The 25,459-nt window shown below is 31.3% G+C and overlaps 3 protein-coding genes across 9 annotated transcripts in view; 2 read left to right on the top strand and 1 right to left on the bottom strand.

Moving 5' to 3' along the window:
* Rca1 (Regulator of cyclin A1) lies at positions 1–5,424 on the top strand. Its single transcript, XM_090102864.1, has 2 exons — positions 1–1,273; positions 2,338–5,424. The coding sequence occupies exons 1-2, from the start codon at positions 221–223 to the stop codon at positions 2,605–2,607; spliced, it is 1,323 nt and encodes a 440-aa protein (XP_089958990.1). The 5' UTR covers positions 1–220; the 3' UTR covers positions 2,608–5,424.
* On the bottom strand, positions 5,421–23,825 carry LOC149907774 (sphingomyelin phosphodiesterase). Of its 5 annotated transcripts, none has more exons than XM_090102860.1 (13): positions 23,554–23,825; positions 10,679–10,767; positions 9,836–10,314; positions 9,530–9,761; positions 9,290–9,450; positions 8,795–8,967; positions 8,334–8,528; positions 7,891–8,144; positions 7,696–7,805; positions 7,422–7,606; positions 7,055–7,237; positions 6,279–6,331; positions 5,421–5,821 (listed from the first exon to the last, which is right to left on the bottom strand). In XM_090102860.1, exons 2-12 carry the CDS (start codon positions 10,743–10,745, stop codon positions 6,310–6,312), a joined length of 2,061 nt encoding a protein of 686 aa, XP_089958986.1. In that variant the 5' UTR covers positions 10,746–10,767; positions 23,554–23,825; the 3' UTR covers positions 5,421–5,821; positions 6,279–6,309. The 5 variants fall into 5 exon arrangements, with proteins under 5 accessions (XP_089958986.1, XP_089958985.1, XP_089958984.1 ...); XM_090102859.1 differs by having other exon boundaries at positions 7,046–7,237; XM_090102858.1 differs by lacking the exon at positions 6,279–6,331 and having other exon boundaries at positions 7,046–7,237; positions 9,836–10,290.
* The window catches only part of LOC149907775 (uncharacterized), a 10,852-nt gene continuing 4,306 nt past the window's right edge, over positions 18,914–25,459 (top strand). Inside the window, exons 1-2 of one of the 3 annotated variants that reach the window (XM_090102863.1) lie at positions 23,913–24,004; positions 24,363–24,570. The gene's annotated coding sequence lies outside the window, so the exon portion shown is untranslated. Of the gene's footprint in view, positions 19,010–23,912; positions 24,005–24,362; positions 24,571–24,617; positions 25,106–25,459 lie in introns of those variants that run through there. The other 2 variants (XM_090102862.1, XM_090102861.1) reach the window with 2 other exon arrangements.

A 25,459-nucleotide genomic window follows, 5' to 3' on the forward strand; every position in this document is an offset into this window, starting at 1 on the left:
GGCTTCTATGAAGTTTCTAAAAGTTTAACGTAAAAAGCTTTGATTTAATTTTAAATATTATTTGTTTATTGTTTCCTAATCAATAAAATTATAATAAAAGTAAAATGGTGACTAGAGGATTTAAATACAAGCAGACTTAGGAATAGAATGTGGCATGTATAAAATCAGTTTTTAGCGGGGCTTGTGATTACTGTCTGAAGAATAAAACAAAAGTACAAAAATGAATATCCATTCAGAACTAGCAGAACCTCTTACACCAGGAATTTCATATGACAATAGCAGCTACTGGAAGAATGAGGATAGCGGTTATCATACTTCGTATACTCCTGGTTCATTAGAATGTTCAGGAGTTTCTTCCGACAGTGTCAACTCTGCTTTAATCAATGGAAAGATTTGCTTTAGTGGCTCATACCAAGTGGATTGCTTTAACTTAACACCTGACGTAAATTTATTATCAAACCATAAATATAATTTTACTTCAAGTATTAGAAACAATGAGTTCAAAGACTCTCCACAAAATCGTAGGGGCATCAAGCGAGCTTTTCAAGAAGATTCGGAAAACACTGATATTACTTATTCTTCAATTCCTACGCCAACAACTTTAATAGCTGGTGGATTACGTAAACTTAAGTTCAATGATGGCGGTAGAATTAAAACATCTAAGAGTTTGGGCCACACGGATTCTATAAATGATTACTATAATTTTCATAATCAAGCACACACATTTCCTTCTACACCAGTGAAAAAGCTATGTCGAACCAGTTGCAAGCTAAATAGTCCTACAAGTTTGAAGAGACCAGCCAAAAAGCTTAATTTTGTAATCCATTCACTATCTTGTGAGAGTCAGGGATTGCAGCAAGTTTCCAAAGTCACAAAACCCAAAGCTGTGAAATCTATCCAATTCAAGCCAGAACAAAAAATTGACATAATAAAGATGTTATATGAAAAAGCCAATGTCACACCACCTCTAATGAAGATCTGTAGTTACCTTTCAAATGAGGATATTTTTAATTTTACTTTAGTAAGTCCCTTGTGGCTAAGAGTATGGGAAGATGTGAGCGAACAGAGTAAACAGTTGGAATACATAAGATTTTTGAAGAGGGCCAGAGAGAATCAAGAAAATAAAGAAGCCACACCTAAAACCAGTGAATCCAATCCAATAAGGCCGTTAATGGAAATACATAATGTCTTAAACAACAATATTATTCCAAAAGCTCAAACAATTAGTCCTCCAGGTACTCCTAGAACAATCAAATTTAAAAAATTTACTAAGGTAATTATGATGCATTTATTATAATACTTTACTTACTCTTCATGCTAGTTATTTTTCTGAAATTATTTCGTTAACACAATATCAAAATTTTATAGTTTATATCTGTTCTAAAAATTAACAAAATACAAAAAAGAAATCAGATTATTTTTTGTCAATTGAGTATTTGAATAATAAAAAAATATTGATTTTTTTTATGTATTTTAAAACTTTATTATTCATAATATTGATATTTAATGCAAAAAACTCCAAAAAAATTATATTTCAATTAATTATAAGCAACTAAAAATTGATGAATTTTAAATTAAAGTCACGTGACTATAAACGCGCCATGACTGGTCACCATAGATGTAACGTCAAAATGTTATAGTTGTATACGATTTTCTATCAACTGCAATGAGTGAAAACCAGTGAAAACTAACATTATGACGTCACACGCGTTCGGGTGACGCTTCGGGAGTTATCGGTGTGTTTTCGGTACTGGATTCAAAGACTAATTTTTATTTTGAAATAACTTTTGAATTATTGCAAAAAAAAAAATTTAAAAATAGTTTTGTTATAAAACTAATACATAGTCTTTCCATTTAGCACAAAAAAATTTTTTATTCAAATACCCAATTCTGAGTGCAATGGTGTTATGGATTATTATCATTGATTAAAAATCTTTGATTGAGAAGTAATCTATTTGTAGCAAATATCAGCGCTGTTGTGCAGCATTTTGCTGAGACTGTGTCCATTTGCCTCATTTAATTTTAAGAGAAATTTTGTTTATTTTTTTTTGTAATAAATTTCTTTTCTTTCTTTCTTTTGTTTGATAAGGGTTTTCATTTTATCACACTATTTTAGTCAGATATGTAAATTATAAACATGTCTTTACAAAGTATGTAGTTATAGGACAGTCTACAAGGCATTCTTTTAAAATCTTTATAAATTTAACTGTGGTATAAAGTTTTGTCCTATTATTAAAATGGGTCAACTAGATTTTGCAGCAAATGCATATAAAACTCAAATACTTATAAGATTCTAATAATAGAGAAATCAGTTATATAATTATGTCTTCTTTGCAGACAGCGGCATTGGACTTACGTAAGCAGCTTTCATGTGTGAGGTGCCATCAACCAGCTAAGGTGACAGAGGAAAACACGGGTGAAGAATGGGTGGAGTGTACTAGTTCGACATGCTCATATCAATTTTGCAAGTTTTGTAGATGTGATCGTCATCCAGGTAAGAGTTGCTTTCAATATGACCTGGATGGCCCTAGTCCCTCGAAACGAAAGAAGAATACCGGTGCAGTTGGTACAAAGAAAAGTAGAAAGAATCTTAGGAGACTCTTGTGACTTACTATTAAGTTTGAACAATACCAGTGATTTGCTGTTAGTGTCATTGCATTCCATGTCCAAAGATTGATGATTTTTAAAATCATCCTATAAGAGATTAAATAATTTTAACTGTTTTTGGAGAACATAAAGATATCTAGGGTCTGATATTGTGCCATTTATATATAGATATCAAGCATTTACTTTACCTCATTTTAATTATTTTACTAATGTAACATTTTGTTAGGTCCAAGTAAGATTTTATTTGTAATTCAAAATTTATGGAGAAGATTTTTTTTTAATTTGGATGACAAAGTGTTAATAGTTTTAACTGAATTCCATAGAATTTTAAATGGATGACAATAAAAGGTATCTGTTAAGTTTTAACAATCTGGAGTTAGAATAATGTGACAGACTGATAGATTTGCCATAAATGGTTTAGTTTGTAGTTTTATATTGTAAATATTTTAGTGATACTAATGTAGTTGATGTACAATACTATTTTATTTTTAGACCTTATTTGTAAGATATTTTAGAATATACAGGCCGATTGTGTGAACTATGAATGTACAATATCCTGTGATATTACATCTGAAATTCCAGTTGCATTTTTTTTGTAAAAGCTGGATAAAATGATTGAAGTTAATCTTATTAAGGGATGCTTAATTTTTCTTTTAAAGGTGATTTGAAAAAGCAAGATCCTTTTTTTGTTCATTTTAAAGTTGCCTATTACGAGATCTTATGGCATAACAACCTTAATATGAATTAATCAAATGAACAAGAATCTTACTCTTTTAAGTAACCGAAAATTACGTAACGAAAATTTGTCCCAGCAATTCTATTCCAGGCTTTGGCCTCTTTTATTAAGACTGTCCTTTTGCCATTTTTTATGTTGAACTTTAAACATACTCATTAGACTTAAATTTGCTTCAACTAGTTTTATAACATCACTATAGTAGTTTATTGATTATTATAATTTAGGCTATAATATGCTCTCTCTTTCGATTCTCGATATTAATTTTTTTATGTGTACTTTATGTATCCTAAATTTTATTAAAACTAAGGTATAGACACACAGTTTAACCATATAATGCATCATAAAGCGTCATTGAGCTTTACGAATCATCAGAATATTACATAACATATTATTTTCTTAATACTCCTTCAATATTTTCTAGTCTTATACATTACAAGCCCTATGTTCGTAATTGTTTCTACAATCGAATAAGCTTTCATTTTGTAGTCGCTAGATAAATAGTTATTGAATATTTAGATAATCTCGTTAATATTAATTGGCATCATCACAGTTTTAAACTCAAAAACCCTAATTAAAATAAACAATTACATTAACGAGTTTTTTGATAACACTCACAAGGTACTGTGTAACTTATATGGAGTAAAATGAGATCATATCCAAAACTTGTTCTTGTTTTTAAAGAATAAAGATATACCTACATTATGTATCTCGTGTTGTGAAATAATTAACGATGTTGCCATTATACGATGAAGCAAAATCGAATTGGTGTCGCGTTGTACCGTTAAGAAGGTCCCTTTCTTGCTTGAATTGAAACGCGCGTAACGGTTTTCAATACCAGTGTAGAAAATGCCTAGGTTCGCCATTACCAGTTTTATTGGTAATATTAGTTTTTTATTAAATTATTTTTTTTGATGAATATATCAAAAATTTGCTTAAATAATGACCTCAATGTTTTAAATTCAATCTGTTTGATTATGCTTAAACTGGTTTTACGAAAAGGCCTTCATAAGCTCTCACAAGTTGTAGGTATGTCTATTAATAACTGCCACCAGCACTCACTTTAATGAAGGCATTCCAGAACCTTTTGGGGCTGCTGTATAGTATTAAGCATTTTTCGTAAATATAAAAGACAATTTTAGACATTAGATAGATCTATAATGTTTGGCACATCTTTAACATGTACACAATATTCAAATTTTAAATGACATGATTACAATCTATTGAATAAAAATATAAAATTAAATTAAAAGACATATTGAGCTCAATAATTGAACTTCTACAAGGAACTGAATTGTACCGTTTTGTATTTTTATAAATTATTTAAGTGTTAATGTAACAGTGCCCTGCTGATACCGGTGGGTTTCTCTTAGTAGGATAAAAGGTGTAATGAGCTTTAAAGGGATGTTCTACTAATATACTTACTACATTCTGTCAATAAGCTTTTGTGTACATTGCAGGTAGGTAAAAAATCACAAGAGAAAAAAATAGCAATAAAAATATTTTGTATTTCTTTATCCATAGACTTTCCAAAGATAATATTTTTTAAATCATAGTGCAGCTTACACCTCATCTGTTATGTTACTTTAAATTATTTACATACTTTAAGGTTAATTGACATTTATTTGGAAAGCATAGCGCACTGATTGCGCACATATAAAAAAAACTGTAATGAAGTTCATATGAAGTTACACTTTTTTACAAATCAATACACCAAATACATGTTAAATAATCTTGAAAGTGTTATTGAAACGGTATCCCGAAATATTAATATTAATAATTAATTTTTGCCTGACAATTACGCGTTAATTTATGTAGTGATATGTTTTATTTATTTGTAAATAAACATTTTATTTTAATGGTTAAACAAACGCAAATAATTTGATTGTTCAATGTGGAATACAATTTAATTTAATGAATCTTGTATTATTTTAAGTTTCTTGCGTCAATTGCTAAATTCAAACAGTTCGAACGAATTTCTTTGATTTTTTTTTTTTATTATTTTTTCATGTAAATAGTGTTTTAATGTGTTAATTGTATGGAATGCTTGAGAAGCTCTCTTTAAAATAAAAGTCACAAAGTCATTTCATTGTTTTATTGTCAGCACCCAGGCGATGCAATTTAATTTAAATAAAAATCCATTTTAAATATATAAAAAGTATAATTACAACATTTACAGACGATATTTACAAGAAAGATCTTAACATTACAATAATTTAAAATCTAAAGTTAACCACCGACATGAATGTGTTGTATGAGGTGTTTTAATAAATACTAAAACGTGGAATAGTGAATATTGCTGTACATATTACAAATAATGGACTTGATGAGAATACTTGTGGACGAGCTGATCTATCGGGAGCAATAAAACCAAATCCAGCGGTGATAACTGATTAGTTAGGTCCTGTTTGTTAGCCGAGTCCCATTACAAACTTTGGTATTTGATAAGCCACTTGTGGTATTTGCATCAACATTGACATCCTGAAATACAAGGTCGATCACATTGGATTATTTGGGTAAAGGAAACAGAAAAGAGCCCTACGTTTATTTTCATAACTTTTATTTTACGATTAATTATAATTATATTAACATTAGTCGTGATAAGAATGTATAATCCCAAAAAATTGTTTGAATAGCTAAATTATGTGTGAACAATTATTAAATTTACTCGGGAAATACAAAAAAATAGTAGTACCAGTAGTACGTATACATAAGTACATTATAACTTAATCAGAATTAATAGTTTTCCTAGCCATACCAACGATAAATAGCTATTTAGCTGTATACAGTGTGTAACTAGTGTATGCAACAAGCATTTCTTATACATCCATCACCTTCACCTGTGCTGTAGTGGAGGGCTTAAATTTCTCGTGATCTTAAACATTAGAGATTATAATTTTTTTATAATTATTATTGTGTAAGAACCTGATTCACCAACCTGGCATGCAGCACCTAAAAGACCCATCACCCTAGACTTGCTGTACACTTGGGCTGTGAGATATAAAATTTGATTAGCGGATTTTATAGGGATACGTTTAGTTTCAGCAAACAATAATTTATAGTATTATCGTTATACGGAAGTTTAAACAGTGGTTATAGTAGGAAATAATTTATTTTAATTCATTATTTATTGTACCAGGTACTAAATTAGAACACCATAAAACCCCATAATTATTATATTTTCGGGTTTATCAATTCATAATGTGATAATAATTTTTAAAAGGGTAGTCATTCATTTTGTAACTGAACTGAACTACCTTGCTTATTTAAACATGATAAATATTTAAATGAAATATATTAAATTCTCGTGTCACAATTTTAGTAACCATACTTAGTTTGACCGATTCTCATGATATTTGTGTTCTTATTGGGTAGATCTGACAATCGGCAAATATCTATTCTTCATACCACTAAATGATAAGAGTAAGCTAGAACAACGTTTGCCGGGACAGCTAGTAATTTATATATTTATCTTACTTTACTAAATCTTGATGTAATTGGGATTAAAACGGCTTCTTGAGAACTTGCGTAACTGGGTGTTAATCTTGTTGATCTGATTTCAATTAATAAGGATACCAAGCGGTTTATTTACAGCATTTTGCGTATTGTGTTGAAACTTGCAACTATTCTAAGTGCACAATATGTACAGGGCGATAAAAAACCAACGTGATAGAAGCGAATGAGTCGAGGTGCGTAACAACTCACGAGACAGACAGGCCATTGTAAAACCAGGCGCGCCAGCTCTGCGGGGTTGGCGAAGCGCCGTCGATCCGGGCTTCTATGTTCACGCAAAGCGCGCGACGGTCATGTGACCTGCCGGAGCGCGCGTCGCATATTAAACGCTTTCGACATTCTCCATCGCATATGCCACGTCGTGGACTGTTCTTCCAATAGTGCCTGGAATATGATTTATTCAATAAGTGATATTTAATTCATTACTCAATGTTAAATATGAGATCGTCGACATGTCGCCCTTGACTTGCTAAAATAACTTACTTTATAAGTGAAACTTATAAATAAAGATACTTTATCAATACGTATTATATTTTGTATTGTTAATAAGTAGGTATAATGTAATTACTTATGGTATAAGTTAAATAGATCTTCTTTCGCAGTCATGTCGTCGATGAATTTGTCCCAGTCTTGCGGTCTCAGAGACGGCATCATGTAGGCCGACCGTGCGGAGTACAGTTTGTACCAAATGGGATAACCAAACAAATTAGCTTCTTTTAGATTCATTATCCACGTTTCATGGTCCACCACTAGCTGTAAATAAATATTAGAATTTTAGTATTTTTTTTTGTACCTATTAAAAAAGTAATTCATTCGATTAATTTCACTTCAAGTATTTTTACCCTGGTTGTAGCATCGTGGTCTCCATCAACATAGTATATTCGATATCCTAGATTTAAATCATAATATGGTGACACCGATGGACCTACATACGCAATACTTGTAGCTCTTCCTAAAATTAAAAAGAAAGAGTATAAATAAATGCCGTAACATCGTAACTTTCGAATTTCTAACATAGTGAAATTTAAAGCTCTTACCTAAGTCATTAGGATCATAAAATACTTCAAATTCATCAAAATGTGTATGTCCAAAGAATTGTGCGGTTATTGTTGCCTCATATCTATTGATGATTGCGTAATAATTTCGACTCCATACTTTCAAACAATCTGAATGGCCAGGAGGAATGTGACCAATGATATGAACTTTTTCGCCACTGAATTCAGCTGACTGAAGTTCGTATATTAGCCACTGGAGTTCAGTTGCCGGATCGGTACTGTTTAGTAAAAGCCACCTAAAACGGGATTCGTTTTGTTTAATATGTATTTATTGTACCTATATGATGTGACTAGGAACTAGGATCAAATTAATAGATAGCATAGCAATTTCGAAAACTACGTCGGTGTATTCGGTAGCGATAAATATTTTTTGTCGCTGCTTTACGTAGACCCTTCTTAATATGACTATTAAAAAATATTCATACCAATTTTTATTGTTGCAATAATTCATGTTCAGCGAAATGATACGGAAGCCAGGTCGAACAAGCACAGAGTAGAAAGCACCGCGACGGACGGTGTGCGACACTCCAGCTGGTAGCCAGCGACGCCACTGCGCGTCCAATTCGTTGTACAGCCACGCTATGTTTGATTCTGGTGACGATATATATGGAGGCGGGAAACTGAAATTTTATAAAAATGGAATAAGTCGCAAATCACAAAAACGGCCAATTAATAAAATATAGGTATAAGGAATAATATTTAGTTTTCAAGGTGTTTACGAACAAATCTCTCCTATTAGGATCAGTTTGAAATTCTATTTTCTCCTTTAAATAGGACTTAATCGCTAATTTATAAAAAAGTAGAAAGCTTCAATTCTAAAGAGCATCTGCGATAGTATTCTTAATTAAGTACCTAGTTAATATTAAAGACTGTAGATATGAATTACCTGTTAACTGGCGATGATTCGTGATTACCAAGAGCAGGGAATATTGGAACACCCGGGAACATATCTGACATCTGGGCCACCGTCTCTTGAAGTACCTTCAGGTTTTCTTCTTTAGTTTGATTCCAAACATCGTGGGGTGGCAAATCTCCAGTCCATAAAATATAATCTATGTCCTGAAATTTATACAATATACGAATAAATTATATATATCTATCACAAAATATTGAAAATATTTCATCTGGTTGTTATCAGACCACTTGATGATAAAATCCGAAACTATGAAGAATCGATGAAGTTCTCAAAAACAGACAATTTTTAAAACACTTACAAATGTTTTGGGATTCGAGTTCAAATAACTTGAAGAATAATAGCAATATATCACTGCAGGGTTTTTACCTCCTCCATTATTCATGACTGTGAATAATGCGGTATGAATGTAAGTAATCAAGCAAAAATCGTAAATTACGTACGATGAAGTTGTAGACTTATACTTACGGTATGCGTATCCGCTATATGTTTCAACATATGATCGATAGTGCGTTTCGGAGTGTCGCATTTGCGGTAGTCTCCCCACCGACCCGCACCACCACCAGGAGTCAGGGCTGGCCCACTTGATGCTCTACAGCAAAGAGGCTCATTGCATTCTGCGTTAGAACCTGAAGAAATACCAAAAAAGTAAATAGACGTGCTTTACTAGCAGTTAAACATTTATCGGATCATCAAAATATGACATACCTTCAGCGTAATATGGGTCAAAATGTGTGTCAGATATTTGAAGAACTTTGAACGTCGGGGCTTTATCAATAGGCGCTTCAAGTTCAGGTTTAGCTGGCTTTGGTACCGGTGGGAACGCGACCTCCCACTCGTGATATGGATTATAAACATCGCCACATGCGTCACCTATTACAAAACTGCATATTTCATCTGGTCCATACGTTATCCGTTTTAAAACATAAATAACTTCGCTCTAAAACAAAAATTACAATTAGACTCAATTTATAAAATATTAGGTTATGATTTTGATAAAAAAAAAATACATACCCCAAATAATCTTGTTATTCCTTCGCAGACTCTAGCAGACTGTATATTTAAGGAAACACAGAACTGATATATCATTTTGTTAATTTCTTCTTTACTTTTACCAAGCCTCATGTAATGTTGAAGTAATCCTGCGCCGGCTTTACAAGCCGTACACGAAACTTTAGACATTACTGAATGCTCTACTTCGTAATAAACTTGTTTCAGGTTAAGTAGTTTAAGAGCCTTATCCACGAAGAGAGGCAAATTGCTGCTTTTATCACTGTCCCAAAGGAGGCGGGAATAATTTCGTTTAAGGGCAGCCATGTGAGCTATAAGTTCCGTTTCATTGGCGGTTGGTGGAAGTTTATGAGTAAAGTTGGACGGCATAAACACAGCTTCGTCATGCCGCGGGCTCTCCATCCAGTCCCATGTGTCCATTGGCTGATTCCATTTTATAACCGGCTTAATGTTTCTGCCTGTTTTGAAAAATAATGGATTACCTGTTTGTAAAAATAAATAACCACATATAAGTTAAAAGAGTTGCTATAATTATATGTGTTGATAATGTATGTGTTTGAAATGTGAGAAAGGCCTCGTGTAGGTTATTCACATCCCAACGGATATTACCGATTAGATTTGATTTGAATTAGAGTGGGAAGGCAATTAATAAGGAAAAAGTCTAAATTTACCAACAGTGAACTTTTTCCAATTTAATAATTAGACACTAGATTTTGAAAATTAGTACATTAATGTTATAAGATATTAATTAACCATTTATTACGTTCATAGTCTTTTATATTGTTTCATATGTTTTATAATACTTTACCGGCTAGTTTACCATAATATATAAGCTCGTAGACTAACCTGATACTAAAATAGTTGTGAGGCTCAGGATCATCAATTGAAGAAGCCATGGTATCTTTTTAACCATGACTAAGAACCGAGGGAGAAAACTGAAAAGAAATTATAATATTGTTAAATAAAAACATAATCAGATAATAAAAAAAGAATATGCAATCATAGGAGAACATTAAGAAATAGGAGTATTTTTGTTTTCAAAGCTTGTTTTGCGAAAAAATAATGAACCACATTAAATCCATAAACTGTTAATTTATAAATTGCTATCTGCATGTGCTACTTACAATAGAAGAAATATATTTAAAACAAACAAAAACAAGATTTTATCTAATAAATATTTCTGAATGATATGATTTTCACCATAGTAAACATGAAGGATTTAAGAAGGAATTATCATAATAACAAATAATCTAACGGAACTTTCCTTAATAATACGGAAACTCGGACTTGACCGGTTTTATTTGTCTTCCCTTTGATTGCGCAATACGAGACCTTACTAGACCAACATGTGCTTACCCGTCGTTTAATTTATACATATAATAATATCCAGCATCCGTAATAAATGTCTCGTAAAAAGCTCCTTTGTCACACAATTGGTTATATTATTTTGTAAGTAGAAATTTTTTAGTGAAAGTAGGTCAACGGATTATATCATAAAAGTTGTAGGTAATTTTATACCATTACATATTATGGAAGGTCTGCTTCGTATCAAAAACATTAATTAAAAAAGATCATGCAATGTTTGGAAAGCATTGATTTAAGGAAATAACGATTTGAAATTTAAATATTCTTAATTATTATGTGAGATTAACGTAACATGATACGCGTTTACCTGATTTTAACATTTAAAAGCTTTTTAGGTCTTGCTGAAAACGGTATCTATTAGATGAGATGCGCATATTTTCGCCCTCATGATTTCAAAACAAAATTCAATAAATTTAGGACAACCCGCATATCGTTTCATGTGGTTTTTTATGGTAATAAATGAAGTAAGGATTATTATTTACCTATTTTAATCATGTAAAAAATAAATAAAATATGATATAATAATTAATAAATATAATATTATAATAATATTTATTAGTCATCACATAGCATATCACTAAGCTACATAGATACAAAATTTGGTACCTAATTAATAAATTTGGAACATTGATTATTATTTTCGGTAACAATAGACCTGTAAATAATAATACAAACAAAAGTTAAGGTAACCAAGTAGGTTTCAATAATTTCTACGGCTTGTGTTTTTCACGTTTCCTTAAGGCTTATACATGCGCTAATAACCTTGACCATACTTGACGGATCTCAAACCTCTCCCGCTGCACCTTCTTTTTTCCTCGCATTTTGTATTTAAAAAGATACCAATCAGTGAAACAAAAAATCCTCGTCAGGGACTGTTGTGTAACTGATAATTTATTAAACATAAAATTTTCAGAGCTCTAAGTCAGCAGGTTACGAAGTTTATAGAGTATTTGCGGAAAAATCGATGACCACGGCACATTTTTTTTCTAGAAATCTATTAACTTTGGAAAAAAGTCCTCGCGAGCAATTAAAGATCAAAGACCATCCTATTTTATATATTTTTTTCGGTATCGTGCTTTATGTTGTACCAGACTTTATAGAGGTTGAACATAGTCGAAATTGCCGGGTAACGCCTTAACTCCTGATCAGGGAGAACTATGACGGGTTTTCTCTTTATAATTTTGCCATACAGGCTGTAGGACACAACTATTTAACTTGAATATATAATATATAAATGAGATTTGAAAGCAAGATGTTTTTAAGAATCGCTCCGAAACGTGAACCTATCCAATAAGGAAAAAATAACTTTATATTATTTTTCTTAGTCATCATGTTTTTTCGGGATCAGTACCAAATGAATCAAGAAATAAGCGAGAACGCACGTATATTTTAGCAAATTATTTTTCCTCAACTTGATGAATGAAAATATGTTAGCAGGAATCTTAATTTCAATGAGTAATTCATGTCAGTTTCAATTTATAATAAACTAGCTTACCGCCCGCGACTTCGCCCGCTTTGTCTAAAACCTAATAAATTATATACTAAAACCTTCCTCTTGAACGGATTTTGATGCGGTTTAGTAGAACGAGTGATCGTTCTACTAAACCGCATCAAAATCCGTTGGGTAGTTTTAAAGATTTAAGCATACATAGGGACATAGGGACAGAGGAAGCGACTTTGTTTTATACTATGTAGTGATGTAGTGATGTGTGTGGGTTCCGCGTGTGGGGGTTCGTGGTGGCAGGTATGATATACGCTAGTATAGTAACTTATTATTATATGTAATTGCAGCTTATTGTTAATTCCAAAAGGTTGCGTCTCAAGCTGCTCTCGATCCCCTACCTCCATACATCTATGTACAGATTTCTCCTACGAGCAACGCAGATGCACCCGCTCTGGATTAATCACGTAACATTTGGGTATTTTTGTAAATGATGTGAGTCAGCATTACAAGGCACAAGTACACGGACGTGGAGGTCGCCACTTTCTCCTCGCTTCATTGACTTTGCTGGAAAGAAAGTGACGACGGTATCGCACACGTTTTGCACTGAAGCGCATACAATAACTTATTTACAAGTTGATATTGCGACATTTTTAGGTGACAATAACTTATAAACTTTCGTCTATGGAATAGAATCAGTTATTGATTATATTTATTTTCATAAATTGATTTGATTTGCACAAAAAACTTCTTGATCATCATGCAAGAAATTCACGCACGCCACTCCTAAAAATGGTAGCTGACCATTTCGTTGTAACGATTATAGGTTATTGTTATGATAACTGAGCCTGTGTAGATCGCGATTGTTGAACTCATGATCAACATGATTCATGGCAATAACTTTATAATAATCCACGCCTGTGATATACACGTAAGCGATACGGATTGCGGTAACGGAATGTTCTTAGTGAATACATAGTGAATATATTATATAGAATGATACATAATGATAACTGCCTCCACACAATATGTGAGTGTTTCATTTTTTTTTTCAATAATTTCCTTTTTACTTTCACAAAAGTAAAAAATAACATGTTTTATAACTATTTCACCTAATACACAGTCCATTTATGCGTCATTAAGTTAATATTTTTAGCGCCTACTTCTGTTCATGAAATTCTTATTAAAAAAATGGAAAAGTCTAATAATTCCAATGACTCAGACTTTAATTCATGTATATATAATCTAAGCAGATTTTTTATTTCATTAAAATATCTTTTCATGGTTATTGGTTTCCCCAGGGCACTTCTAATGATTGTTTAATTAAGTGGAACATTACTAGATACTTATTATGACTAAATATGAATGAATTGTGGTAATTCTAGATGAAACAGGCTAATTAAATATGAATTATGATTGAATGAATTATGGTGAGACTAGATGAAAGAGTTCATAATCACCGAGCTATAAAATACAAATAAAATATTTATTATCTACGTTGATTTAAAAAAGTTCTCTATTTATATATGGGTTGGAGCCAAATAATGAATTTCAGCGTTTAAATAAACTTTCGTGAAAACGCAATAGATTGCATCGATAGGATACGAGTGCCGAGAACAGTTATGCACGGATACAACTATTGTTAGCAGCCATTAGCGGCACATACCTACATTGTTTTTTCTAATCTCACCGTTTTAACTCTCGTTTCCTCGTATGCGTAACATTATAGTGACGCTCATTGGAATTAACTGTATGTATATCATTATTATGTTACTAATGTCGTGTTGTCCATTAACTTCTACACATATTAAATATTTTAATTTTTTTTTTAAATCAAATGGAGAATATTGCAAAATATTGCTTTCATTAATTCAATAAATTATCCTATAAATTAAATTTATTTCCTATAGATTTAGGTATTAGAAAGTAGACAACAATAACATAATTATTTTTACTTATTTGAAATAAAAACTTTAACTGTTAATATAAATAAGTATATAACTACCTATTAACTATAGTCTCGTTAATTTATCTTATTTACCACATTGCCTTTAATTAGGTAGTTTAGATGTGATAAAAATTTATGTTAAAAATGTTTTCAATATTATTCTATATCCCTTGACCCTTACCTTACACTATAAGTACCTAAGTATTATATTTTATACATATAATATTATGTATTTAATAGTACATAGTTTCGAATTTAGGAATCCTAACTTTCATTGGGCAGGCTGCCAAGCCAGTATTTTCATCTCATCCACTTTCACTGCTCTTTTCTAATAAGTATTTATCCTTACCGAATCGTATGGCGATAATGTTCAAAATCCAAAGGGTGTTATTTGATTTTAAACCATGTTATTTCATAATTAAAAAGTTGTAAGAGTGAAAGTCAAATTTATAATTATTAATAAAGTTATCATACCTAAACTACAGTAGTTGGTTAAACAGTAAAATAATATATCGATATTGTAATCGAATGTTTTAAAAATATAACAATAAATTTTAACTAAAAATGTATGGCCAAACATTAACTTTTAACATAAATATTTAATTCAATTTTGGCTTATTAGTTTAACAACAAATTGTAAGTACGAGCGAAAAAGACATTTAAAGAAGGTTTATTTTTAATGTAATTACTCGCCTGCTTTCTAGATCACACTTCCTCCGCTTGTTTAGATTTCTAGTTATAGACTGACTTTAAACAAGTTTGAAACTGAATTGCCTAAAACAAGAGTGAAATCCCAGAAGGTTTTTTATTTTAAAGTGACTCACTCATATTAACTGTAATATAATGCCTATAACAACTTACCTATACGAGTTTCAAAAATAAATGACGAAAGAGATTTAGCTATTCTGTATTAATACCATAATCAATAACATTGAATAATGATTCAATTGTTATATCATTATTTTATAAGCAAATACCGATAAAACAAGGGCATCGAATTATAAAGTACGTACATACTTTTACAAAGTGCTTGTTGATAAATTTTTGTTTACAAAACTATTTTACTTTTATCAATTTATATAGATGGTACCTACCTACGTAGTACCTACGTACATAGTTATGTTAAGGTGCAATATAAACAGAGGCTTAGTTTAAAAATTCCATTTATCCCTACAAAAAATAGACATATTGCGATGTATGTATTATTGCAATATAAACAGATACGAAAATAATTCAAATTAATAAATTGCCAAATGATAGGATCATTTTAAACCTATGATTGCAATGGGACAGATAACTTTATAATACTAGGTACATACACTAAGTACTAGCAGTATAAGTACCTATAGGTACAGGAAACCTGTCTAATTTACATTATTTATTTTCATTGGGAAATAAAAACTATATTTACCTACTTAAGTACTTAGGTACTCAAGTGAAATACTTATGGTTTTTATTTTTTACACGTCCTTAGTATCTAATATAATTAATTAAGGCTTATACATGCGCTAATAACCTTGACCATACTTGACGGATCTCAAACCTCTCCCGCTGCACCTTCTTTTTTCCTCGCATTTTGTATTTAAAAAGATACCAATCAGTGAAACAAAAAATCCTCGTCAGGGATTGTTGTGTAACTGATAATTTATTAAACATAAAATTTTCAGAGCTCTAAGTCAGCAGGTTACGAAGTTTATAGAGTATTTGCGGAAAAATCGATGACCACGGCACATTTTTTTTCTAGAAATCTATTAACTTTGGAAAAAAGTCCTCGCGAGCAATTAAAGATCAAAGACCATCCTATTTTATATATTTTTTTCGGTATTGTGCTTTATGTTGTACCAGACTTTATAGAGGTTGAACATAGTCGAAATTGCCGGGTAACGCCTTAATAACAATTATTAATATTTATAGTTTATGTACGCAAATGACGATTGTATAAAAGACCCTTCCTACCTTGCAAAATAGGAAGCTTTCCGCAATACCCATACGCGATATACTTTGCGTCATCAAAGTTGTCGCATACATTTAAATATATTCTGTTGTTTATGTAGAAATAACAACCATTATTTTATTTACTATAAACAAAGTATTAAAAATTAATTATCGCAGATCCAGAATCCATAGGAAGAGTATCAATATCAAAGTCAGCGAAACAACACCATCTAGGAGGGCAGGTAGGAGGATCTAAAATTTCATGAAGGATACTTTACATGAGCAAATGGTTAAAATAATATTTTTTGTAATAAAATATTCTCGGTTTATTTATGAAATCTCGAAAATTCTTACAAAGTTAAAACATGGTACAAAAAATTTATATGCAATACATATTTACATCTCAATTATCACTTTTGCAAGAAGCTTTCAAGCATTTACGATGAAATGTGCAATACAGAAATTAGATAGTATGTACCTATTGCCTTCTTTTTTTTCGCGAAACTCATATTGAAACTAAACTAAAAACAACTGTTTTTTCCATTTATGCTCTTTTTATATTAATTACTTGTAACTTGTAATAGTTATGAAAAACGCATGACGTTGTGAATTAGGTACCTAACCATATGCCCTATCCTATACAGATTGACTATATTTCGCGTAAAATTTATTTTCGACACTTTAAACAAAATAAATAGTAGTCAGATACTTATCTTATTTGGATATTTTTTTGCTGCAACAAAGACCATTATTTATCCAGGTTCCCTTTGTTCCTGACACATACTTTCGTTTAGTTCATCGAACTCACTTTCTCCATACAACAGATCTCCTATTGTAAACGTATTACACTCTCATCGGAATGCACTTCTATTATATTCGTTAGCAGCTTCCACATGACATGTTTCTAACAAGATGCTATACCATTACCCGTGCTCCAAAGCCACACCATACGAAGTGAACTTTTTTATACTTTTCACTTTTAATGACTGAATGAAATTGCTTTCTGTTCATTATGACTATCGCGTAATTACAAATTGGTACTAGTGAATAAAATTAGCATTGTTTTGAATACTTTCACTGGAACATTCATATTTTTTACTGTATTATTTTTTGTACTGAAGCTATAATATAAAAATAATTTTTGCGAACCCATTTTCATATTATGTTTTGTTGAATCATCAAAAAACGATATTATTTTATAGTTCAAATTTCAAATCAATTATATTCGAGTTCTGTTTTTTTACTCAGATTAAATGAAGGTATTTTGGTAGCAAGTTAAATAAAAAAAGATATGTACTCACATTAAAATTACGTATTTGACCAATAAGTAAAAGCAAAGTAACGTGGTACTCTGTAGACGTTATAACGTAAACTGTTATTGGACGTAATCCTTATCTCAATAAAATTGGTATTTATCTACGCAGAACATGTTGGCAGATAGCATGATAGTATATCAATAAACTTATATTGATATACAAAATTGTTGCCCATGTAAGAATACATGGGCAACAACTATTGAACTTTACAAACTTAAAATTTATAAAAGCATGCAAATTTGACGTCATTAGAGCGGCTCTATCTTGGCTCTACCGTTGGGCCCGGCTCTACTGAACTATACAACTTTAAATTCATAAAATCATGCGAAGTTGACGTTAATAGAGAGCCTCTACTGAACTTTACAAACTTTAAATTTATAGAAGTATGCAAAGTTTACGTTGATAGAGCGCCTCTACCATATTAGCTCTACAACGATCCCAGATGCATACAATCAACAATGTTAACAAACTAGCACCGTATAATGTCTGAATTCCATCGATAGAAATTTCGAGGGGGAAAATTCTAGATAGAAAACTTGCATGAAATTGACAAGCAGTGGTGTTTTTCTCATCAGATTTTTATATATAAAAAGAAACGCCAAGTGATACTATGACCACAGATAATATTATAATCCTTAACTAGAGTAGGTACTATGACGATGAAAAGCGAAAATTATTATGTAAAATGTATTATATTTAACACGGTAATTGGGTATAACATACGGAAACAATCATAAACCATAACCAATTAAATCGACGGACTTTCTCAAAAATTAGGTACTCTATAAAAAGTAGTAACAACTTTTAATAAATAGTCAGTTAATAAATAAATATAGATATATTATGTAGATATCAATTAGAATAGCACGCTGCACGTTGTCGCTCATGAAATTAATAAAATTAATTGAATCCGCGGGCATAATGGTATCAACCACTTATAATTGGTAAGGTTATTGGTCAGTCCCGGTGCGAAGATTTTTCTCATTTGTTATTCAGAGATCGCGACATATAAGATACCTACTCAAGCTATCTGTCTGAGTCGGTGTCATATTTTAATAGTATAAGTGGAACATCGATAGAGTTACACGCGTATTGATTTGATTGATATAATTTCTATTTAATTCCGAGGTTTGCATCGTACCAATATGAAGAAAGATAAACTTTTTGGCAAGGTAAGGTTACCTACATATCAAAACACTTTATAAAACTTAAATAGTCAAAAAAATTTTCAAGTATTGTAAGATTAAATAAAACGTATTTTAATTTGAGATAACGTTTATTAATGAGGCGTACTTATAGGCAATTGAAATAATATTTATTAAATTAGGATAATAATTAACGTGAATTCTAACTTAATAATTAAATTAATTTATTCTTACCGACTATACTACAAGCAGCAACTGTGGCAACAACAGTCTAACCTCAACCGAGAGTGACCGATGAGGACTAGGTTTTATGAATAATAACTAAAAATTTATACAAAAAACGACTTCAATAATTATGGATGTTAATTGCTTATAATTGAATGAGATTATTATAAAATCAGGCCACTATTGACCTCGACGATCTTGTGTTCACTATGATAAAAAGCGCTAACCTAAATCGTGTTATAATCACAAACAATATAAATTAAAATAGATACAACGTACTATTTAACCTTAAATAACAATTATTGTTCCTTAGTAATCTCATACGTCACTCGAGTAATTACGTAGGAGGAATTATTGGTTTTAAATACTTTATATGATTCTGAGATCTCTAGTAACTATTTATTTACAGAAATCATTTCATCGATATGATTTGAAAGCTTTATCAACGCCGAAAAAAATAATACTATAAAGCAACGCATGTGTTTTTTTAATAATTAATTACCTACTGATTAGCTAATTTGGCTAATTACGATACGTTCGGTACGTTCGGAAGCATTTTAACGTCAAATCAATGTTTCCTTATATTGTTATTCTGTTATTGTTCTAGCCTAAAATACAAAAAGATAACTGATAAGTAAATAATATTTAGATGAAGGATGTTTTGACTTTGAACCAATTTACGAAACACGCAATTGATATCTAATATTAATTATTGTTCGACATTAATATACTCTGCGTGTGAACAATGTGTGTTTGTTTGCTTGTGGCTTTGTCTTCATAACTATTAATTAATTGGGTACAGTTATTTCCTATTCATGATATTTTTTAGGTTTTTACTATATCAACTTATGTACATGTTTTATTATGAAAATATAGAACATACCCGTTTGCCTTTATCCCTTCATATTGTATAAAAAAGTTATTTTTAATAAAAGACGTCTCTAGTTGATGGTAAAAATATTCATACTTGCTTTTTTATAACGCTATTTTTAACTGGCGCTGTATTGCCAGTTAGTTTATAAAAGTTCCGACCGTTTTTATTTCAAAACGTTTCTCACAAGTCACAGTACAGTGTAGATACTAGGCATCGGTACTAGGTGAACATTATTTAATAAGATAGGAAAATACATAGATAGAAAATGTTTCTTTTTTGCGTTGGCCTGTCTCCGTGTTTCACGTTTTTCGTCTGAATAACTAACACATTTTATAATTAGCAAGGGCTTATTTGCTCATTTGGATTAATACATATTTTGTAACTCTTTTTCTAGTATACCTACCGTCTATACCTAAGAATTCTATAAAAATATGCCTATAGAGATATTGGATTTAGGTTTAAAGAATCATTTATTCCCATTTAAAGACTTAAAGCTAATTACATGAGAATAACATAACAAAGTAAATAAATAATCTAACAGTCGTCCGGGCACAGCTATTCCAAAGGTAGGTGTTTTATTCCAGAAGTGATTGGTCATTAAGTATGTGATCAGCTAGGCGCTTTTTAAATGTATAAATCGATTCAGCTGTTTTTATATCATTGTTTAGTTTATTATAGAATTTGGCACCTTCAAAAGTAATACATTTCTGTCCATAGCCGGTCCTGACCTTCGGTATGTCTAGATCCTTTGCGTTACGTTTAGAATAAGCTGGTTTATTTTTCGTGAAAGTTAGTGCTGTATGTATGTTCTTGTCTAAAATTTTCTTAATAAGAATACATGTTGTATATTTATATAATTGTTTGATGTTCATCAGTTTTGTGTCTTTATAAATTTTGATTGACGGTGTTAGGTAATGATAGTGATATAATATTTTAATTATTTTATTCTGAATTATTTGTAACTCTTTTAGTTTGTATTTGGGAGCACTTCCCCATACCTCGATTAAATACATAAGATGTGATTTTACTAAGGAATTATAAATATTTATGCGGACCTGTTTAGGAAGGCATCCTACAACCCTACGAAGTGAGCCAGCAAGGGATGAGAGTTTAGATTTAACATGGTCTATTTGAATGTTCCAGGACAAGCCACTATCTATTCTTAAACCAAGATATTTTTCATTACTTTTTTGTTGAAGTGGAATTCCATTCAAAGTAATTGGCACATGAGGTGGAATTTTTTTATTTTTTGCTTTAAAAATAACATAGGATGTTTTTAATACGTTAACAGTTAAGAGGTTGTACTGAAACCATTCAAATAAGTGGTTGAGGTCTTCCTGAGCTTGTGAAATAATATTATTTATACAGGACCCGAAATAAAATAGACATGTATCATCTGCGTATTGGGTAATTTCGCCATGTAGGCCTATGTCATGGATATTATTCACATAAATTAAGAACAACAGTGGTCCTAACACCGATCCCTGTGGTATTCCACAGGTCATTGGTAAGGGATCGCTTTGCGTATTGCCAATTTTGACAAGTTGTGTTCGGTTATTTAGATATGAAATAAACATTTTTAGTGCAATAATAATATATTTCGGAAAAAGTATTATATTACTAAGTATGTATTTTATAACTGTTTTCTTTCTATATGAATGTGCTACTATTCTTATTTATCACTTGAAATCGAACACGGTTTCCTTTCGCCATTTAATGTGACATAACAGAGAAGTTATTATAGTCACATTTATATGGACCACTGTTGGTTGTTGCGTCTTATGACTGGATCCTTGTCATCAGAGTATTGCGATATGCTTATACGCTATATGTAATGAGTTAGCTCTTTCGAAATATATTTGAACTACTGGACCTTGCCTTTTGTGTATATTGCATAATGGTCGTTTACTGTAGGTGTCTTAAAGCATTTTGATGGCTGTTTATGTGGCCCAGGTAGCTGATAAACTATAAATCGATTCTCCGAAAAAACATTTTAATTAATTATCGCAATTAAGTGTTAATTTTACGTAAAGCTATTCACGTGCTTTAGTAGGTTTCGGTATAATTTTTATAGATACTTGTTCATACTTACTTAAATAACCTAGGATTTATTTGAAACTTGGCATTTGTGGTTACTATCATGGATGTAATAAAAGTAGTTCAAGAGCTCGTAGTTGAACTACACATTGAAAGTCTATCTTTTTGCTTCCGTAAACACACACGTAACTATAGGCATTGTAAAGGTTATTCATTGGTGACTCTTTCAATTGTAAAAGTCTACCATTATGAGATTCGGTAGATTGTAGATATGTGATTCCAATACAGATAAATGTAGCGACTAGCAACTACTTACAATTCTAAAGACATCGAAAATCACCGTTAACCTCCTTTAGACAAATAAAGAAAGTAGGCAAGTATGAATACTCAAGGATGGCATAATTTTTAAAACTGATTTAACTAACTCAGATGGTATTAATATAGCCTAGTTAAACATAAGAATCAGGTTAGAATTCAAATTAATAAGAAAGCTTATCTTTAAATGAAAAATATTTGGCTGTTTAAAAGCCTTTTTAAGAATTCTAAAAAAAAGAAAATTGAAATTTGAAACCTAGACACTCCTAGACATCGTTGCTTATTTCAAGACAAAAGGAAATTATTTTTAAAAATTAATGTGTATAATGTAGGTAGGTACATTGTTTGGTCCCCTATAGAAATTAAGATAAATTACATTTGTATGTTCCATTGTACGTAGTCGACCTTGGGAAGATACGCTGCCTTTTTTAATTGATACAATTAATGTTGCGTTACGATGTACATCTAAACCACAACATTCATGAATTATTGCATTATTGGTCTGAACTTAAAATTTTTCAAATTATATATATGTATATATATATAACTAATAACTATACGTACCTAGAAAGGATATTTCCTTGATATAAAATATTTAAAAATAATAACTCGGGTGACTTACAGACATACCTATTTTAACGTTAAGTTTCAAAGTTTTAAGAAAAATTGTAAATACTTAGTGATTACCTAGTTACTTGGAATATGAAATATAAATATCGTTTGAAGCATTTTATTCATGTTGAAAGCGACGATGACAAATAAAAATACACCAGCGTGTGAAATTGCTCACGCAACGTTTGTATCTTCAGGAAAAGTTGATTCTCACAGGCTGACCACTTGTCTAGTGCGTGTGTATTTATTATTTACTATTTTAACGTCAGCAAATTGCGAGCATTTAAGTGGTCCACAGATGACCAAATAGTCTCGACTTGGTCACTAAATGTCGCATAGTTCAAAAGTGGGGCACCGCACATTACAGTTGATCTGCACACTTTTGTTGACCCACAATTTTGACAAATTTTGAAACGATCGAACCAACACAAATTGGATGAGCCGCAAATGTACAACAATAATAAAAATAACTTTTAATCTCATCTAATAAATCTGATTATTCTCTTACCTTTGTTGTAACGCTGGAAATTAATCAGATCCTCATGAAGTATTACGAAGTTTTATATATTTCTGTATAAAATGGCAAACAATACATTTCACTAATAATTTTTAGAACAAACAGAACTGTCGTATCCACATAATATTTTCGAGAGAAACTACACGGCAAACGTAGTAACGCGCATATAGGCAGCTGTGTGGCAGAACACTAAGTTATCGAAGTTAGCTGAATACGGATAAGCGAAATGTGAGCGAGCTGCTACAACCGACCGCGGCGCGCGCAGTGAGAGTTGTGCCTTCCTCCGGCTGTGAGCACTGAGCCGCAGCCGGCACCAGTCGCACTACAGCGACGGAGGCCGTGGCTGCATCCGCGAGATGCTGCGTGTTGCACGTGCAACCTTCTGCAGTAGTGTTCGCAGTCCCGCTATCTCTATAGTCGTCACAACATTTTAAGCTAAAATGTCCTGTTGCAAAGTGATTAATAGTCTAATAATATTATATTCACAAAATGTGTAAAACTAAACATACTGAACGATAATTAATTATTATGTGCTTTTTTATATCCATTCTGAAGTTCACTTTCATTTGAAAATTATGCAAGGGTCTTTTTAATTTTCCTTTTGCTACTCATTATAGCAATTATATCATTCATGAATACTGTAGTTTGTATTTTTTAACAAGGTCATTTTGTAGCTAGTGTATTGTATTGTAGAGCTTTGTATAAAAGCTGCAATTAAATGTGTATTCAATTTGAACCAACAACGCAATCAGTATTTTAACTTTTAATTTTTAATCTTTTGTACCAACTATGATATCTAGAAGAGTGGTCATACATTCCACTTTTAATGAATACCTAGATATTATCGGACTCTTATTACCACTATGTACCTACAATGTACATACTTTTATTAAGTACGAAATTGCACTATAATAATAAAAATATATTTTAATGATAAATTAAAAAATAAATAAAAACACTGATGGTACGCTTCAATAATTTTTACTATTCTTGGAAACAATAAAGAAAGTAAGTATTTAAACAGTACACAACAGTAAAACATATTTTAAAACGTAGCTGATAGAAGGGCTTCTCTTTCGTAATTGAGTGGACATCTCACTTAACGACCTAATTGATCAAATGATCCGATGAAATTGAATCCACCTACAACCAGCCCCAAATAGCATGTGAAGACACGTGCCCCGGCGCCTTATTACGTACTTATGTTGAGTGCAATTAAGGGTGGAGGTGGGAACAGATGGTCGTTCAGTTGCATACATAAAAACATGTTACTCTTGGTTGAACACCGCCATATACTGCCAACCCCTTATTACGTCCCTGTTTCACAAACAGTATTATTACATATTCGTCTCTTTCGTTACTTACGGTACTCGTAATTCAGGGTGCTGGAGACCATTCAAAGTTGTTTAGACGTTGTCACTGGCAACGGTAGTCCAATACATGGCACGCGGTTGAATACAACCTTATTCTGTCTTCGAACTTGCTCAAAAGCTTACGTTGTTTTTTTGTGTTGTGGAATTTAAAACTTTAGTAACAATATCATGTAAGTGATTTTATTATACCCTATATAAACTATAATATCAGCAATGTTGCATATATAATAACAATCTGTTAAATATATATATACATTCATTGTAGATTATAATATCTTATGTTAATGAAATGACCTAGAATCGTTCTTGGATTCAAATGAAAATAACGAAAAATTGTATAGCATAATAAAACCCGAACACATTTATATTGTAATTTGTAATACATAGATGCTATGTTCAATCTGATACTTACTTATTTATTAGATAATAACATTCCATTACTATAAAGCGCGTTTGCAATTACTATTATTAGAAAGAAATTCCATTAGTATAAATATGGTTTTATAAAAAAAAATATAAAGTAC

This window comes from Colias eurytheme, chromosome 6, assembly GCF_061535395.1.
Source record: "Colias eurytheme isolate Ceu_HAF_F1 chromosome 6, ilColEury1 Martin Lab GWU primary, whole genome shotgun sequence".
Lineage (NCBI taxonomy): Eukaryota > Metazoa > Arthropoda > Insecta > Lepidoptera > Pieridae > Colias > Colias eurytheme.

What these genes read in the sequence shown, in the direction of transcription:
- LOC149907774 (XM_090102855.1), bottom strand. Translation starts at nt 10,745, where the DNA reads ATGGTTAAAAAGATACCATGGCTTCTTCAATTGATGATCCTGAGCCTC. An exon ending in TGACCCATATTACGCTGAAG is followed by an intron (nt 9,451 to 9,529) that starts GTATGTCATATT and finishes GTATTTCTTCAG; the next exon opens with GTTCTAACGCAGAATGCAAT. An exon ending in TTATGATCCTAATGACTTAG is followed by an intron (nt 7,806 to 7,890) that starts GTAAGAGCTTTA and finishes TTTTAATTTTAG; the next exon opens with GAAGAGCTACAAGTATTGCG.
- Rca1 (XM_090102864.1), top strand. Translation starts at nt 221, where the DNA reads ATGAATATCCATTCAGAACTAGCAGAACCTCTTACACCAGGAATTTCA. An exon ending in AATTTAAAAAATTTACTAAG is followed by an intron (nt 1,274 to 2,337) that starts GTAATTATGATG and finishes TCTTCTTTGCAG; the next exon opens with ACAGCGGCATTGGACTTACG.